General features: G+C 47.5%; 1 protein-coding gene and 1 non-coding gene across 3 annotated transcripts in view; both read left to right on the forward strand.

Moving 5' to 3' along the window:
- Positions 1-1,291: 1,291 nt before the first annotated feature.
- Positions 1,292-1,396, forward strand: LOC120233019. The gene has a single exon (XR_005528697.1). It is a non-coding gene; the product is annotated as a U6 spliceosomal RNA (small nuclear RNA).
- Positions 1,397-15,561: 14,165 nt separating this feature from the next.
- The window catches only part of TMEM178B (transmembrane protein 178B), a 360,790-nt gene continuing 359,630 nt past the window's right edge, over positions 15,562-16,721 (forward strand). The window contains exon 1 of one of the 2 annotated variants that reach the window (XM_039233997.1): positions 15,562-16,424. In XM_039233997.1, the coding sequence (XP_039089928.1) occupies positions 16,043-16,424 (382 nt within the window). In that variant the 5' untranslated portion in view covers positions 15,562-16,042. The remainder of the gene's footprint in view (positions 16,425-16,721) is intronic. The other variant, XM_039233996.1, reaches the window with a different exon arrangement.

Consider the following 16,721-nt stretch of genomic DNA (forward strand, 5'->3'; position numbering starts at 1 on the left):
CCTGGCCCAAGATGAGTTTCTTTTTGAGATCAATCTCTAATGTCAGCCTAAAGCAAGTGAATCCATACAAGTTAGTCATACACATGTGCACGTGCAAATACACATGCACAAACACACACACACACACACACACACTTTTTAGTACAATGCTGAAAATTCAAAATATAGGTGTTTATAATATTGGCTCTGATTAATCTAGATTTTCTTCAGATTTACAAACAGGGCTATATGGTTTTGTTAAAGTCTAAACTAGCTTTATTTTTAGTGAGATGTCAACCCCTATCTGGTCTCTGGAAAGAGGTGTTTTTCATTTTGGTTTCTAAACTAACTACTTTGAGTTCAGATAGACACATTGTCATACTCTGTACACAGTAATGCCTCTTACCTCAGATTATTTCCTTTTGGGGTTGGTTGACCATCAGGAATATTACAGGCACACTCTCACGATGTATTTCCACCTCTGACCCTAGGAAATCACTTTTCTTACCCATTGTCTTTTCTAGGGTCTGAGGCAGATTAACAGTGGCAAGAGGTGGCGTTTGAAGTTAGCTATATCTAGATTTAAATCCCTGCGCCAATATTTACCAGCTGGATGAACTTCGGCAAGTCACTCTCGTCACCTGATAAATGTGGAGAGTATTGGTTTATAGAATTCTCATGATGATTAAATCAAAAGTCGTCTGTGCAATGGCCGGACCGAGTAGGCAGCCAGCAAATGGTTGCCTGATGCTCATAGCCTTCCTTTCCAGTTATCTGAGTTTATTCTAGTGGTTTTCCTGACAGGACTATCCTGGCCCTGGTTCACAATCCCTGCTTCTTCTCTGGCTGTTTGTCTTCTCTCATTTTGTGGACGTTTTGGGTCCCATTATCTTGATTCTCCATTCTGTTGTGATTCTAGTTCTGGGGATGACTCACCCTATCTCTACCATTCCCACTCAGCTCAAGTTAGAGCGCCACCTGTTAGGTCCCTGCATAGCCTGCCTTGTGAATTTGGCAAAACCATTTAAAGTCCTGTACCAGGGGCGCCTGGGTGGCTTAGTCGGTTGAGCGTCCGACTTTCGCTTAGGTCGTGATCTCGCGGTTCGTGGGTTCGAGCCCCGCGTCGGGCTCTGTGCTGACTGCCGGCTCAGAGCCTGGAGCCTATTTGAGAGTCTGTATCTCCCTCTCTCTCTCTCTCTCTCTCTCTCTCTCTCTGACCCTCCCCTGCTCACGCTGTCTCTCTCTCTCTCTATCTCCTAGAAATAAATAAAACATTAAAAAAATTAAAAAAAAAATAAAGTCCTGTACCAGTGTCTGCTTCGGTAGCACATATACTAAAATTGGAATGATACAGAGAAGATTAGCATGGCCCCTGTGCAAGGATGACACGCAAATTTGTGAAGCGTTCCATATTTTCAAGACGGGGGGAAATGGTGGGGGAAAGGGAGAGAGGCAAACCATGAGAGACTCTTGAATGCTGAGAAACAAACTGAGGACTGATGGATGTGGGGGGGAGGGGGGAGATGGGCATGGAGGAGGGCACTTGTGGGGATGAGCACTGGGTGTTATATAGAAACCAACTTGACAATAAACTATTTGTAAGAAAAAAAAATAAAGTCCTGTACCACACCTGTGCTTCTTTATAGCCTATGCCTGTCAGATCAAAACACAATAATCCAGTTGAGGGAGGAGATGCCTTTTTGCTTGCACATGTCATAAAAAGATGGAAAATTTAAAGCAATAAGCAGAGAAACCTGGAAAAGCCATGACTTTTTTTTCTCCCTAAAAGAATCTTCACTGTCAAAAAGAGAAGGGCAAAAATATACAGTTCAAAGCCCTTAGAGGCAGAATTATCTCTAAGGAGAGCACTTTTAATTTTGGATGTCAGTTATTCTTTCATAGATTTTGTGCTTTTGAATGAATTTGCTCAGTTGGAACCTAGGGAAGCCTAGCTACATGGGAAATTAATTATACACATAAAAGTTTGAATATGAGTAACTTTATTATCTTAATATAGCTATTGTTTTTAGACAAGTAATACATGTTTATTATACAAACTCTAGAAAATATCGGGGCACCTGGCTGGCTCAGTTGGTAGAGCATGAGACTCCTGGTCTCAGGGTCTGAGTTCAAGCCCCATGTTGGGTGTAGAGATTACTTACCAATAAAATCTTTTTCAAAAATCTAGAAAATATAAACCCTTTAAAGAGAAAACAATTCAGGAATAATCCTAACATTTTGGTGTATTTCCTTATGATTGTTTTTTCTTTATAAAATTTGGATCATATTTCATCCAGTTTTATATTCTATCCATTGCACCTAGCAGTATCTCTTGAGTGTTTTTCTATATTCTTGAAAATTCCTTTATTTTTCCCTTTATTTTTTAAAAAATTTCATTTATTTAGGTAATTCCTACATCCTATATGGGGCTTGAACTCATGACCCGAGGTCAAGTGTCACTTGCTCTTCCAGTTGAGCTGGCCAGGCATCCCTAAAATTTTATCTACCATCTATCCACCTGTCTGTTTATCTACCTATCTATCTGTCTGTCTGTCTATCTAATGTATACATCCAGTGTGTGTCTCAACCTCACTACCCTGAGATCAAGTCACATGCTCTTCCTACTGGCCAGCCAGGCACCCCCACCCCCCAAATACTCCTTTAAAATGTTATTTTAATGACTTCTTATCATTCCGTTGAATGACTATATTATGATTTATTCATCTAACCCCTTTTGTGGGAGATTTGTGACTCCTGTTACAAATAGTACTTCAATGTAAATGTTTGAACCTTCATTTTTGAGCACTTATCCAATTATACTCTTCGAATAGATTCTCTTTGGAGCCCATTACAGTCCCACGGTCCTCTGTCTATTCGTGGAGCTCTGATTGCCATCATGCTGCACCATGGGGTCAACTGCCGTGGGGCTAAATGACCACAGTTGCCTTGGGTGGATGATTCTCCCTGGCAGAACTGTTTTTATTCCCTTCTAGGAGGGGGCACCTCCTAGGGAGTTTAACTGCTTGGCCCATGTGAAATGGTGAACTTGACGAAGGCTTGCTGCCTTGGTGTGAATGAGCTTCTCTCCGTGTGTCTGCTCCCGCAGGCTGTGGCTTGAGAGAGAGAGAGAGAGAGAGAGAGAGAGATGGAGATCTCTTCCTTTTTTATTTTATTCTTAAAATTATTATTATTTTTATGAAGATACCAGTTTTACCAGGCCTCATCCTCATGACTTTTACTTAAACTCTGTTACCTCCTGCAGACCCTGTCTATAAATACAGTCACATTGAAGGTTAGGGCTACAACTTAGGAATTTTGGGTGTGTGCAAACATTTAGTCCATAACACTGTTACCCACTACTCTACTTTTTTTCTGTAACATTTATCATCTTCTACAATACTACATGATTGATTGATTTATTAAGTTGGTTATTATTTGTTTCCCACTACTAGAATAGAAACTCTATGAGGTCAGGGATCTTTCTTTGTTTTTCACTGATGTTTCTTAAAAAACTTAGAAGAGTGCTTGCACATGCAAATGTGGAAAAAATGAATGAGGTCAGCAATCATGGCTATCCAGGTGAGAAGAGAGAGAGAGAGCTAGAACTGCTGGTAATGAAGAGAAAATCCCGGGAAACAGCAATATCTAGGAAGGGAAATTGGGGCCTGTCCTACCCCAGGACTACCAATGGCTTGTCCAGCTACATATGGATCATTGCACTTGATCGGGTGTGAGGGGGAGGAGAGACTCCACATCATGGTCCAAACTTGGGTTCTGTTAAATTGTTATGGGGACTGTGCTGTCTTAATCTGCTTGGGCTTCCATAAGAAGTCCCATCAGCTGTGTGGTTTAAAAAACAGAAATTTAATTTCTCACAGTTCTGTAGGCTGGAAGTCCAAGATCATTGTGCTGGAACGATTGAGTTCTTACGAGAGCTATCTTCCTGGTTTAAGAATGGCCACCTTTTCTTTGTCCTCATGTGGCAGAGACAGAGAGAGGAAAGCAAGCTTTGTGAGGTCTTGATGTCTAATCCCAACATGGGGACGATACCCTTATGACCTCCTCTAAACCTAATTACCTCTGAAGGCCCATCTCCAAATACTACCACATTGGAGGTTAGGACTTCAACGTGTGAATTTTGAAGGGGACATAAATTGTCCCTAACAGATGATATAGCTGGTGATCAAGGACTTGCAGGATCCAGAGATGAGATATCAGGTCAGGGAGTAGAACAAGACACTGTCCACACAGACCATGACTCCTCAGTCCAGGAGGCCAATGTCTAGAAAGCATCAGGGTATCACATTAGCCACATGCCATCGCAATGCACCCATATTGGTCAAAGCCTGCCTGGAAGGCTGTTATCCACTCATGATATTTCCAGATCTTGTGGAATTGTAGTCCCTAAGAGGCCTAAAGTCATACGAATCATGTGCACCATGATTTTGGGTGAATGATTAGCTTGGGTTCCTTTTTCTTTTCATGTATGAAAATATCCGGGAGCTTCTGGGGAACCAGAGCAGGGTCTGAGAAGTGGATATCATGCTGTTTAAAATGTTGTAGCTTTAAAAAGTAGTTTAATACTTAGGAGAGAGAAATTATCATGTAAAACTATCTTAGCTATTCCCACTGGTAGCTTTTTGTAGATGCGCTTTAGAATTATTTTCCAAGTTGCAATAAAAGAGATTTGATAGGAACTTTTTAAAATCTGTGAATGACTTTGTAAAGCATCAACATTTTTATAGAATAGAGTTGTTTCATTCAGGAATATGGTGGGTTTCTGTATCTTCTCAGGTCATTTGTGTCTCTTGATAAGATTTTGTAGGTTTTCTTCATATAAAGGCTTCACTTTCTTTGTAACTAATCTAACAATTAATTGCCATTATATTGGAATGTATTGATTCTTGTGTATTTTTAGTTTATTCTTTTGAGTTTTAAGCCTAGTATCCACATATACTATTCATTTTGCAGTCTGCTTTGCAATTGTTGTAACTTTCTTTTTTTTTTTAATTTTTAAAGTTTATTTTTTTGAGAGAGATAGAGACAGTGTATGCAGGGGACTGGTAGAGACAGAGGGAGGGAGAGAATCCTAAGCAGGCTCTGTGCTGCCAGCATCAAGCCTGACGTGGGGCTCGAACCCATGAAACAGATCATGACCTGAGCTGAAACCAAGAGTCAGAGGCTTACCCGACTGAGCCACTCAGGGGTCCCTACACTTGTAACTCTCAATTTCTGGTGCCTGCTCTACTCTTGTCCCCCAAATATTAACGAGTGATGGTAGAGAGAGCACGTTTGTTTTAGTCCTGACTTTGTGAGAATATCTACTGTGCGCCAGTCCATCCTGGCCTTTTTGCCCTCAGATTTGTTCCTTGGTTTTCCTTGCTCTGTTGTACTGCAGGGGACTGACATTTGCGGGCCCCTGTGTCAGCTGGTGTCCCTCTGGGTTCAGCCAGTGGGAGTTTCTAGCAAAAGACTGGCGAGCGGAAGACAGGGTATTTCCCCTCTATTCCCTGCCGTGGGCATCAGCTCCAGCAGCAGTAACTTCTGGCTTCATGGCGCCATTTCCAGCCGGCCACCGGCTCCCTAGTTTCAGCTTCTGCTGCGTGAGCCTGATGCCCAGGCTCAGGGAATACTTTTTGCTCTTTTCATTCCACTGGGGAGGCTGTTCTCAGTCCCCAGCAGGAGGGCCGGTGCCCTAGGCCTTGTGTCTTACAGGGCTCATGTATCACAAACACGAAAAGGAACTGTCTTGGAGAACGCATGGCGCCCCTATGTCTTGGGGACCCGGTGGCAGTCAGTACCCGCACAGCACAGCTTGTGAGCCGGAGACATCTGCGTCTGCTCTTTGGGTTAACACAGTTCAGGCCCCAAGGACATGCTTTTCTGGAACTCTTGCCCTGCGTCCTCAGCGCAAAAGACATCTGCATCTAAATGCCTTTAAGTTCTTTGTGTTGTGCTGCTTGTTGTGTTCGAATGGGCTTCAGAGCACAGGAAGGGTGTGAGGGTGGAGGCACTTTGATAAAAGAAAAGATGAAATGATTGATGTGTCAAATCCTTCCTCCCAGGTAGCATGCATGTAGTAGAGTTGAATAAGGAAGTGTCACTTCCCAGCAGTGATGGGCATCCATTTTCTTGCTTCCTTTTGTGTTCCAATTCATGGCTCTGGAGTTACACATGAATTAGGGTGTATTTTGAACAGTTGCACACAGTAACTGAGGCATGGTTTGCAATATTATGCTCTTGCAATTCATACTCCTCTTAAACCATAAGTGTATTTCTAGACCTAACCTAGATTTTGGCCTAAAATCCAGAAACATTCTTTATAGCACATATGTAACATAGTTTGAATTTGTTGCTAGAGATATGGCCTCAAATGAGCCAATAGTCATGAAGTTCTTTGGAGGAATTGAAAGTTTTTTTTTCTTAAATAGTTTATTGCCAAGTTGGTTTCCATATAACATCCAGTGCTCATCCCAACAAGTGCCCTCCCCCATGCCCACCACCCCCCTTCCCCTCTCCCCCATCCCCATCAGCCCTCGGTATGTTCTTAGCATTCAAGAGTCTCTCATGGTTTGCCTCCCTCCCTCTCCCCAACTATTTTTCCCCTTCTTCTCCCTCATGGTCCTCCATTAACTTCCTCCTAATCCACTTATATGTGCAAACATATGGTATCTGTCCTTCTCTGTCTGACTTATTTCGCTTAGCATAACACCCTCAAGTTCCATCCATGTTGCTACACATGGCCAGATTTCATTCTTTCTCATTGCCATGTAGTATTCCATGGTATAGATAAACCACATCTTCTTGATCCACTTATCAGTTGATGGACACTTAGGTTCTTCCCAGGTTTTGGCCAGGTTGAGGGTGCTGCTATGAACATTGGGGTACATGTGCCCCTATGCATCAGCACTCCTGTATCCCTTGGGTAAATTCCTAGCAGTGCTATTGCTGGGTCATAGGAGAGTTCTCTTGTTAATTTTTTGAGGAACCTCCATACTGCTTTCCAGAGGGGCTGCACCAGTTTACATTCCCACCAACAGTGTGAGGGTGTCCGTTTCTCCTCATCCTCGCCAGCATCTAGAGTCTCCTGATTTGTTCATTTTCGCCACTCTGACCGATGTGAAGTGGTTTCTCAGTGTGGTTTTGATTTGTATTTCCATGATGAGGAGGGATGCTGAGCATCGTTTGAAAGATTATTTATATGTCTTCAATCTATCCATACACAAGACACATTTAAATTTGGCCTTATAGCCACCTAAGACACACAATGCATGGCACCCAGTGGCTTAGTCAGTTAAGCCTCGGACTCTTGATTTTGGCTCAGGTCATGATCTCACGGTTCATGAGATCAAACCCCTTGTCAGAGCAGAGCCTGCTTGGGATTCTCTCTCTCTTCTCTCTCTGTCCTTCGCTGGCTCTTGTGTGCTTGCTCTCTCTCTCTCCCTCTCTCTCTCTCTTTCAAAATAAATAAATAAATATTTAAAAAAAGACACACAATGGAAATGCTGACTAAAGCCATGAAATTTAATTTAGAAAAGATATAGGATATACTAGGAAAGCTAAATGAAACAATAGAATGTCCTCAAATACAGAGCAAAAATGTGGTCTTTTGTGGAAGATAAAATTAATTTAAGATTTGTGCTACCCACAATTTTTTGATACAAACTTGCTATTAATGGTATAAGCAAAAGAAAATTTAAGTTGGGTGATTTCTCACTTAAAGGGATTAAAAATACTTTTAAAGTTTAAAGAAAATGGTTTTCTAAGTAAAAATAAAGTGGAATGCAATCAATGTGATATCCTAATAAAAGAAAATTAGAACAAGGAAGTGCAAATGTTTTCATGACTTTAAAGAAGAGGATTCATGTACAAATAAGCCCAAACTAATGTCTGTAGTAACTATTTTCCAACCATTATAGGTCAAGATATGGTCTTGACTGTAGAGAGATTTGAACAAGTTAAGCAATATACTGCAATTTTTGGTATTTTTCATTCTAGCACTGGAATCTTTGAAAGAAGAACTGAATAGATATTGTATGGATCTAGATATTACTTTGACAGTAAACATCATGACTTATACGGTAATGATTTATATTGATAAAAGTAATATTTTTTGCATTAACAATAACTTATCATATGGGATCGTTACAATGCTTGAATATAATGTACAAAATTCAAAATACAAGTATTGCTTTAAGAATTTTATTCATACCCAAATATAACTTTACACATGTTTGAAAATTGGTCATCATAAAGGGATTTGTAAGGTAGGAGGTTAGAACATTGTTATTTAACAATTCATCATTTGACTTACACTATAAATGTTTAGGTGCATGAGATGTGGGGCTTCATTTGTACTCTTGCCCTGGGCTCTGCATTAGGGCCAATTCTGCCTGCAGCCTCATGGTGGGGGTGGCTACTGGCTGCCAGCTTCCTGTTTGCTTGGCTTCTTGGTTTTTCCATCATTCTTCCATTTTACACAAATAAGCAGATACGTATATATTGCCTTATGTCCCCTTTATTTTATTTTTTCAAGATTTTATTTTTATTTTTTTATTAAAAAATTTTTAAATCTCTGTTTGTTTTTGAGAGAGAGAGAGAGATATGGAGTGTGAGTAGGGGAGGGCAGAGAGAGAGGGAGACACAGAATCTGAAGCAGGCTCCAGGCTCTGAGTGTCCTCATAGAGCCCGATGTGGGGCTCGACTTGTGAACCATGAGATGATGACCTGAGCTGAAGTTGGACACTTAGCCAACTGAGCTACCCAGGCACCCCAAGATTTTATTTTTAAGTAATTTCTACACCCAACATGGGGGCCCACCCCATGACCCTGGGATCAAGAGTCACACACTCCACTGACTAAGCTAGCCAGGTGCCCCTGTCCCCTTCTTTTTTCACACGAAAGGTAGAGCTATAGGTTGAACAGCATCCTCCCAGAAGGCCTGTTGAAGTCCTAACCCCTATGACCTTGAAATGTGACCTTATTTAGCAACAGTGTCATAGTAGGTGTAATTGATTCAGATGAGGTCATGCTGGACTAGGGTAGGCTTACGCTCCAATATGACTGGTGTTCTTACAAGAAGGGAGACATTTGGCAACAGAGGAAGGATGTTGTGAGAAAAGACAGCCATGTGGTGACAGAGGCAGAGACTGGGGTAAGCCAAGGAATGTCAGGGATTTCTAGCAGATACTAGAAGCTAGAAGCTTCTTCTAGAAGCTAGAAGAGGCAAGGAAGGATTCTCCCCTCCAGGTTTCAGAGGGAGCATGGTTCAGCCAGCACCTTGATATTGTACTCCCAGCCTCTCGAACTGTGCGACAATAAATTTCCGACATTTTAAGACACCTAATTTGTGGTGCTTTGTTGTAGAAGCCCTAGGATATGGGCAGCATGCTGAAGATGCTCTTTGCCCCATGTGCCAGTGTTTCTACAGGCTAGATACCTACAAGTAGATCTGCTGGGTCATAACAAACATCTATTTTTCGTCTTCACAACTACTCCAAATTGCCCTCCTGAGTGGTGGTATCAGTTTATGCTCCCACCAGCAGAGCTTGAGAGCATGTTTCCTTATGCCCTGGCCAACACTTGACATTAACAGACAAGTAAACATTTTTTTCCAACTGATGGGTAAAAAAGAAGTATTTAAAAAAAATTGTATTCTCTGATTACTAGTGAGGTTTGAGTGTTTTTTCATATGTTAATTTTCCACTTGAATTTTTCTTCTGTAAATTTTCTTTTTATGACCTTTGATCATTTTTCTGTTGTGTCATTTAAAAAAATTTTATAATGTTTATTCATTTTTGAGAGACAGTGAGAGACAGAGGGTGAGTGGGGAAGGGGCAGGGAGAGAGAGGGAGATACAGAATCTGAAGCAGGCTCCAGGCTCAGAGCTGCCAGAACAGAGCCTGAGGTGGGGGTTGAACCCACCAACTGTGAGATCATGACCTGAACTGAAACCAAGAGTCTGAGGATGCTTAACTGACTGAGCCCCCCAGGTGCCCCTGGGAAGAGGTTTTAAATATCCAGAATGTTTGTTGGCTTTAACTGGTTGTCTTTTCAGCTTCTAGTGAGATGATCAAATGATATTTATTTGACCTATTGATATGAAGCACCTGTAATTGTAAGAACCTTCAAAAGCAGAGCAGTTAAGTGTTTTATGGACAAGAGGAAGAATGCCAATGGGGGGTAGGGCTTTTCGAAACAAGTTTAGAGGGCTGCTTGGTTAGAACAGAGGGCATGTCCAAGGGAGTGTAATGGCCAGCTTTAGAAAATAGGCTGAAGGGCCCCTGGGTGACTCAGTACGTTGAGCATCCGACTCAATTTTGGCTCAGGTCATGATCCCAGGATTGTGGGATTGAGGGCTCTGCACTGGGCATGGAGCCGCCTTAAGATTCTCTACCCCCCCTCCCCTCCCCTTTCCCCCCTCAAATGTGCACTCTCTCTCTAAAATAAAAAAAAAAAAGAGGGGCACCTGGGTGGTTCAGTCAGTTAAGCATCCAACTTCGGCTCAGGTCATGATCTCACGGCTCATGGGTTCGAGCTCCGTGTGGGTTCGGTGCTGACAGCTCAGAGCCTGGAGCCTGCTTTGAATTCTGTGTCTCACTGTCACGGTCCTCCCCTCCCCTGCTTGTGCTCTGTCTCTCTCTGTCTCTCTCAAAAATAAGCATTAAAAAAAAGGATTCTGTGTCTCCCTCTCTCTCTGACCCTCCCCTGCTCATGCTGTCTCTCTCTCTCCCTCTCAGAAATAAATAAAATATTTAGAAAAAGCATTAAAAAAAAGGAAAAAAAAAAGGAAATAGTCTGAAGCCTTTGTGACACCTTTTATGGGGGTAAAGAGTTTGAGCTTCACTGTACAGGCAAGATGAAATTACTGCAGAACTTTGGGTAAAGGATAACTGTAGAATATAAGAAAATTAACATGGTGGGTGGTGGGGGAAGAAGACTATAAAGTAAGGAGAGGACTTAGACTGCCAGGGGTGAGATGAAAATGGCCTTTTGCTATAATGACCCTAATAAGGAAGAAAAGAAGGAAAGTCACTAAACAAACAAATGTGGCTCTGTGATGAGTGGAAGTGTAAGGAGAAGAGTAGCTATTTAAGCATAAATAGCAGCATGTCACATCCTGGAGGGACTGTCAGGAAGGCTACAGTGGAAGATGACTCTTGGGTTTCAAGTAATGTCCAAGTTGTGCAAAGTTAATTAGGAAAACAGGAGTCAGTATACATAGCATGATGGCATATTGATAGATGGCAAAGAGAAAGCACAACTAATCAACTTTTATTTTGCTTCCAATAGACAATGTCAAGGAGAGTGATTTTCAGATTAAAGGTAGGGTGTAGAGTAGAACAAATATGATAACTGAGGATAGCTCCCAATGGGTGAAGAAATGATAGGAAAGCAGCTATCCGCTCTGGGTGACCTGTAACACAGGAAACAGAACTTTTAGTGATATCTCTGTATTTCTTTTGTTGACCTTAGAGAAAGCTGGAAGAATGTGAACACTGGTTAGCGAAAGGGGGAAGGCTGTGTGTGAGCAAGTGAAATTCCAAATGTCAACAGTGTGGATTTCACAAACTGCAAACCAACGATCTCTATGTTATTTTGTGGCAGATCCTAGGGTAGCGTTCAAAAGGGATGAGTTGTAGAGAAGGTCCTGGCAGAGAAAGTGAAGATTAGAACTGTACACGGGTCATGTGAAAACATGACTGACCATGTTTTTTCTTTATCGGCTGACTTGACAGTTAGATACATGAAGCACTAATAAACAGGAAGAATCAGAAACCCAGGAGCAGCAAGCTCAAGGAGAAAATAAACAAGGGGGTATTTAGTCTGGAGGGAAGAAGGCTTAGGGAGAACATGATGGCCAAGGTCAAGTATGAGAAGGACCATTAAACGGGAGAGGAATCAGGTGTCTGGGCTTCTTGAAGGCCAAGGGGTAGGTTTATAGGGATCTAGGAGAAGACTCAGTATAAGGAAAGACTGTCTAACCATTTATACTGTCTGAAAGTAGAATGGGGTACTTGCCAAGGGAGTGATTTCCCTAACACTGCAGGTATGCAAGCAGAAGCTGGCCAATTACTTTTTGGGAAATGTTCTAGGAGAGAGTCATGCATTTTTTTGGTGGTAGACTCTAAAATCCCTTCCAATTTTGGGATTCTGTGATCCTAGGACAGTAGGTTTGAATCGGAAGAACTAAGTGAGAAAGTGATGCATAGCTTACAGGGTGGAAGGAACTGGAAGAAGGCAGAGGGAAGAAACATAGATCACACAATTAAGAAAAGAAGGTCAAGTGGTTATACAGTCTGGAGGAGGAATCCCCCATCTTTTCAGCACCAAAGATGAGGCTCTTCCTCAAATGGAGTAGTTAGTACTGTCCAGGAAGACTGCATTTCAAAGGAGGCCTCAAAACGACATCTTTAAAAGGCTTTTGGGATGTCACCAAGGCCAAAATTTTCAAGATAGCGTTTTAATGATGTTGGGCAAAGAGGGGGACAGTGTGCCATTTAGGGCCCTTTACCCACAGCAGGGCCCTAATCACAGGACAGCTCAGGAGGACGGAGAGACAAAGGGCAAGACACACCGTTGGAAGCAGGCCTAAGGCACAGGCCTGGAGAAACAGTTACAAAGGAAGAACAAGAAGAGATGGAATAACGGAAGAGGAAGGACAGATAAAGATAAAATGAACAGGTACCTTTATTGCCAAAAGGGTAACTGCCTGGGCTGCCAGGGGGGCTCCAGAGTCAATCAGGAGAGTGAGGCTCCGGCTGCTGGACGTGCCCCAGCTTGCTGAATGACCTTGTAGGCATCATTTCACCTTTCTGCCTCCTCCCTGTGGTCAGACACAGGCATCCGCTTAGCCTGAAAGTGCTCTCGGCTTTCCAGAATAAAGTAGGTCCAGGAATTACAGACCTCGCCTACAAGCGTGCAAAGTGTTTGCGCTTGTTTCCACATTTTCAGGTTGGGGGAGAGGGAAGTGGTGAAGGTGGACAGGAAGGTGAGACCACACCGGGCCAAGTCTCTGGGCTCCGCCTCGCCGTCCTAGGGAACCAAGGGGATCGGGAGCTGGCCAACGGCACAGGCCTTACAGCCCCTGGGCCAGCCGGCCCCCCAAGAACCCAGCGGACATCCTCAGGTTCTGCTGTCCCCTTCAGCGAAACCCGTTGCCGCATCCAGGGACGGAAGGCGAGGCACGCCCCTCCCCCACTAGATGGCACTGAAACGCCTCGTTCCCGATTTTCAAACTGCAGGGAGGATGAAAAAAGACAAAAAGAATATGGTGGAGGTGCGCTCTTTCTGGCTCGCAGGCCGCGTTGTGCTAAGCAGGGTGCCGGACACTCTTTTCTTCCCCTCCGCAGGGCAGCTCTTTACCCCGCGGTGCGGGCCCCCAGCTTTGGAGTAAGGGTGAGAATGAGGGGCGAGTATTAGAAAGAAAAAACAACAACAGGCTTTCAACCTGGGAGGGAGGCTCCCAGCCTTTGCGGCGCGGTCTCACGTGAGCCGGGCCGTGGGGGTGGGGGGCGTTTCTGGAATGAACTGGGGCTCACTTGGGGCCCACCCGCTCAAGAGCTAGGGTCGCGCCCTGCCTCCCAGCGCCCCCGCCGAGCCTAAATCCAGCCGCCACCCAGATGAGGACAAATCCCTCACCGAGGTTTTCATTTAACCTCCCCTCCTCAAAGCGCGAGCCCCCGGACGCTTTCAAAATACCTGTTAAGTACCCCCTGCCCCCCACACCCATTAACATTCTCTTCCTCTGGTCTTGAAAGCATCAGTTTCCTTTCTTCTTTCCTGCTGGGGAGGGAGGTGGTGGCAGGTGGAGGTGGGCGTGTGTCGGGGTGTCTGGAGCTGGCGTGGGGCTAGAGTCGGGTTGGCCGTGGCAACCCCAGCGACGCACCCGGCCCCGGGGGCGTTGGGGGGCTGGAGATTGCAAGGTAGCGCCGGTGGCTTTCTGGGGAAAACAAAGATCAAATGTGATCCTAGATACCAGCGACCAAAAGTGGGGACGCAGGGAACTTCCTCAGCCCCTCTGAATGCCGACTCCGCAATAAGCAGTCTTTAAAGAACTGTGGTCGATGTGAGGGAATTTTCCACCACCAAAAAGAGATAAGCAGGAGATGGGGACATCATCCCTAAATTTATAATAATGCATGGAAACATGCTACATACCACATACATGTATGTGTGCATAAATATGGATACGGCTGGGCACATACCTACCTAGACACCATTGACTTGCCCGGTCAAAGACTAAGGCTTAGACATTTCGTGCCTGGGAAATGGTGCAGTTTATCTTTAAGGATGCTAGAAAAATAAGAGATGAGGCTCACGTTGCACGGATGACATCACTAGCTTTTGGCTGCGCGCTCCGTTCTCTCGTCTGTGGGTTTTAGCCAAGGCTGCAGCGCCCGGCGCCCGAGCGAGCGAGCGAGCGAGCGCGGCAGCGGCTTCCTCCGGCGCCCGCACCCGGGCGATGCGATTTCCCGAGCACCCCGGGCGCAGCCTGGGCTCCGGCTGCCCAGCACCCGCCGAGCCCGCGAGGCCCCGGAGCCGCCGCGGCTAGAGGAGGAGGCAGGGAGGGGAAGCCCAGCGCCCCAGCCTCCCTCCCCCACCCTCGCCCCATTCACCTCGGCAGCCGCCGTGCGCCGGGAGCCTGATCGCGGGACGCTGAGGCCGGGACGGGATTCTCTCCGCGCGCCGCCGATGAGCCGGCACCTCGGCTCCTGGGCGGGCTGCGAAGAAAATGGTGCATTCTGAGAGCGGCTGACCCCGGTTGGGCAGAGCAGACAGCTACAGTGCCCGGCTGTGGCGGGAGAAGGGGGCGGATTGTTTGGAACGGCCAGGACGCTGTTTTCCTCGGTGCCTGCAGCATTTTCTTTGCACCTGGGCGGCAGGTTCCCGGGGCTACTTGGGAGCCAGATGAAGTGAGGCAGAGGCATCGCGGGAGAGGCGGGTCTGGCACCTCTCGGGTGGATACTCAGGAAGGAGACTGCGCGGGGGAGACCAGCATGACGCCCCGGGGGCTGGCTGCCGGGCTGGCGGGGAGCCCCGATCGCGCGACCTGTCCATGGTGTTGAAGGCACCGCGCGCCGAGCCCCGCGCGCGCCGCGCCGTGCGCCCTGCGGGGTGCACCCTCCTCCGCGCAGCCTGTCTCTCGAGCCCGCCGGCTGCCGCCCCTTCGCCCCTAACCGCGGGCCGAGGCTCGTCCGGTTGCGCCGTCCGAGTGACCGCGCCGTGTGCCCGAGGGGCCTCCTGAATGGCGAGGCCAGAAGCAGAAGACCCGGGAGCTCGCGCGGAAAGGGTGGCCGCGACCGTGCGCCCACGGGGAGCCCGCCTCTGAGCACAGCGCGCTGGCCAGGCAGCAAGGGACCTACCGGTGACCAGAGGACGGAGATTTTTCAAAAGAGCCGACTCAGAGAGGGAGAACATTTCTTCGTTTGCAGATCGGAAGGGGGAGAGTCGCTGAGTGGGAGACCCAGGCGGGACTCAGGGCAGGCGGCCCTGGCATCTGGGGGTTTCCTTCGTTGGCCGGCCTCGTCGCGGGTGCTGGAGTTCATTCTGTCTTCGCGCGGCAACTCGTGAGAGCCGCCACCCCCCCACCCCAAGAAAAGGCCAGGCGAGTGGGTGCTGTCGCCACCCTGCACAGAGAAAGCCCAGCGGCGCCACTGCGGCCGCGGACACTTGGTGTTTAGGTTCCGGCCCGAGGGCAGCGGCGCCCGGAGTCCGGCTGTGTGCCGACGCGGCCGGTTCGGGGCAGTCGCTTCCTGCCGGGCAGGGAGGGGGCGGGAGGCGGTCCTGTCCGCTCGCTGCCGCCGGAGGCTGCACCTGCCCCGGAGGATGCCCAGGAGCCAGCCGGAGCCTCCCCGGATCAGAACTTTGTAGGCTGCCCGCCCCCATCCCCGCAGTCCCCGGGCCGCGCACCGGCAGGCGGGGGCGAGGGGGCGCCGCCGCGCGAGGCCCCCGCGGGTCCCCCTCCCCCTTGGCTCGGCCGCCCGCCGCTTTGTTCCGGGCGCGCGGAGGGAAGGCGAGGCTGCGGCGGATCATGCCCATGGTGTAGCCGCCAAGCGGAGGCATGGCTGCCGGAAGGTTACTGCTCTATACGGGCCTCTCGCTAGCGCTCTGCGCCCTCGGCATGCTGGCCGTGGCCATCTGCTCGGACCACTGGTACGAGACGGACGCCAGGAAGCACAGGGACAGGTGCAAGGCCTTCAACACCCGCCGGATCGACCCGGGCTTCATTTACAACAACAACAACAACTTGCCGCTCCGGGCGAGCCGCTCCCGCCTGGACCGCTGGGAGGGCAAACTCCTCCGGGCCCGGAATCGCCGGCAGCTCTTCGCCATGAGCCCGGTGGACGAGTGCAGCCGGCAGTACAACTCCACCAACATGGGCCTCTGGAGGAAGTGCCACCGGCAGGGCTTCGACCCCGAGATCGCAGCCCTCATTCGGAAAGGTAAGCGCGCGGCGCGCGGCGCGGCGCTGCGGGGAGCCGGGCGCCTCCAGGCCCGGCCACCCTCCCCTCCCTTAGCCTGGCCACCCGCTCGCCGGCCTCCCGCTAACAGGTCGGGTGGTCCAGGCCCTGCTGAGCCTTGGAGCTGCCGGAACTTGCCTCCCGGTAGCTGGTGGGGGAGGCTGACCTCTCCGGTGGGAGCTCCGTGGAATACCGTGGTCCGGGGTTTTTTAATCCAGGATAATGCTTCATCAGCCTCTGAGAAGGGAGGGGATCTGTCGCCTGTGTTGTTCGCAGAGG

Source organism: Hyaena hyaena, unplaced genomic scaffold (assembly GCF_003009895.1).
Source record: "Hyaena hyaena isolate Hyena2069 unplaced genomic scaffold, ASM300989v1 scaffold_82, whole genome shotgun sequence".
Classification (NCBI taxonomy): Eukaryota; Metazoa; Chordata; class Mammalia; order Carnivora; family Hyaenidae; genus Hyaena; species Hyaena hyaena.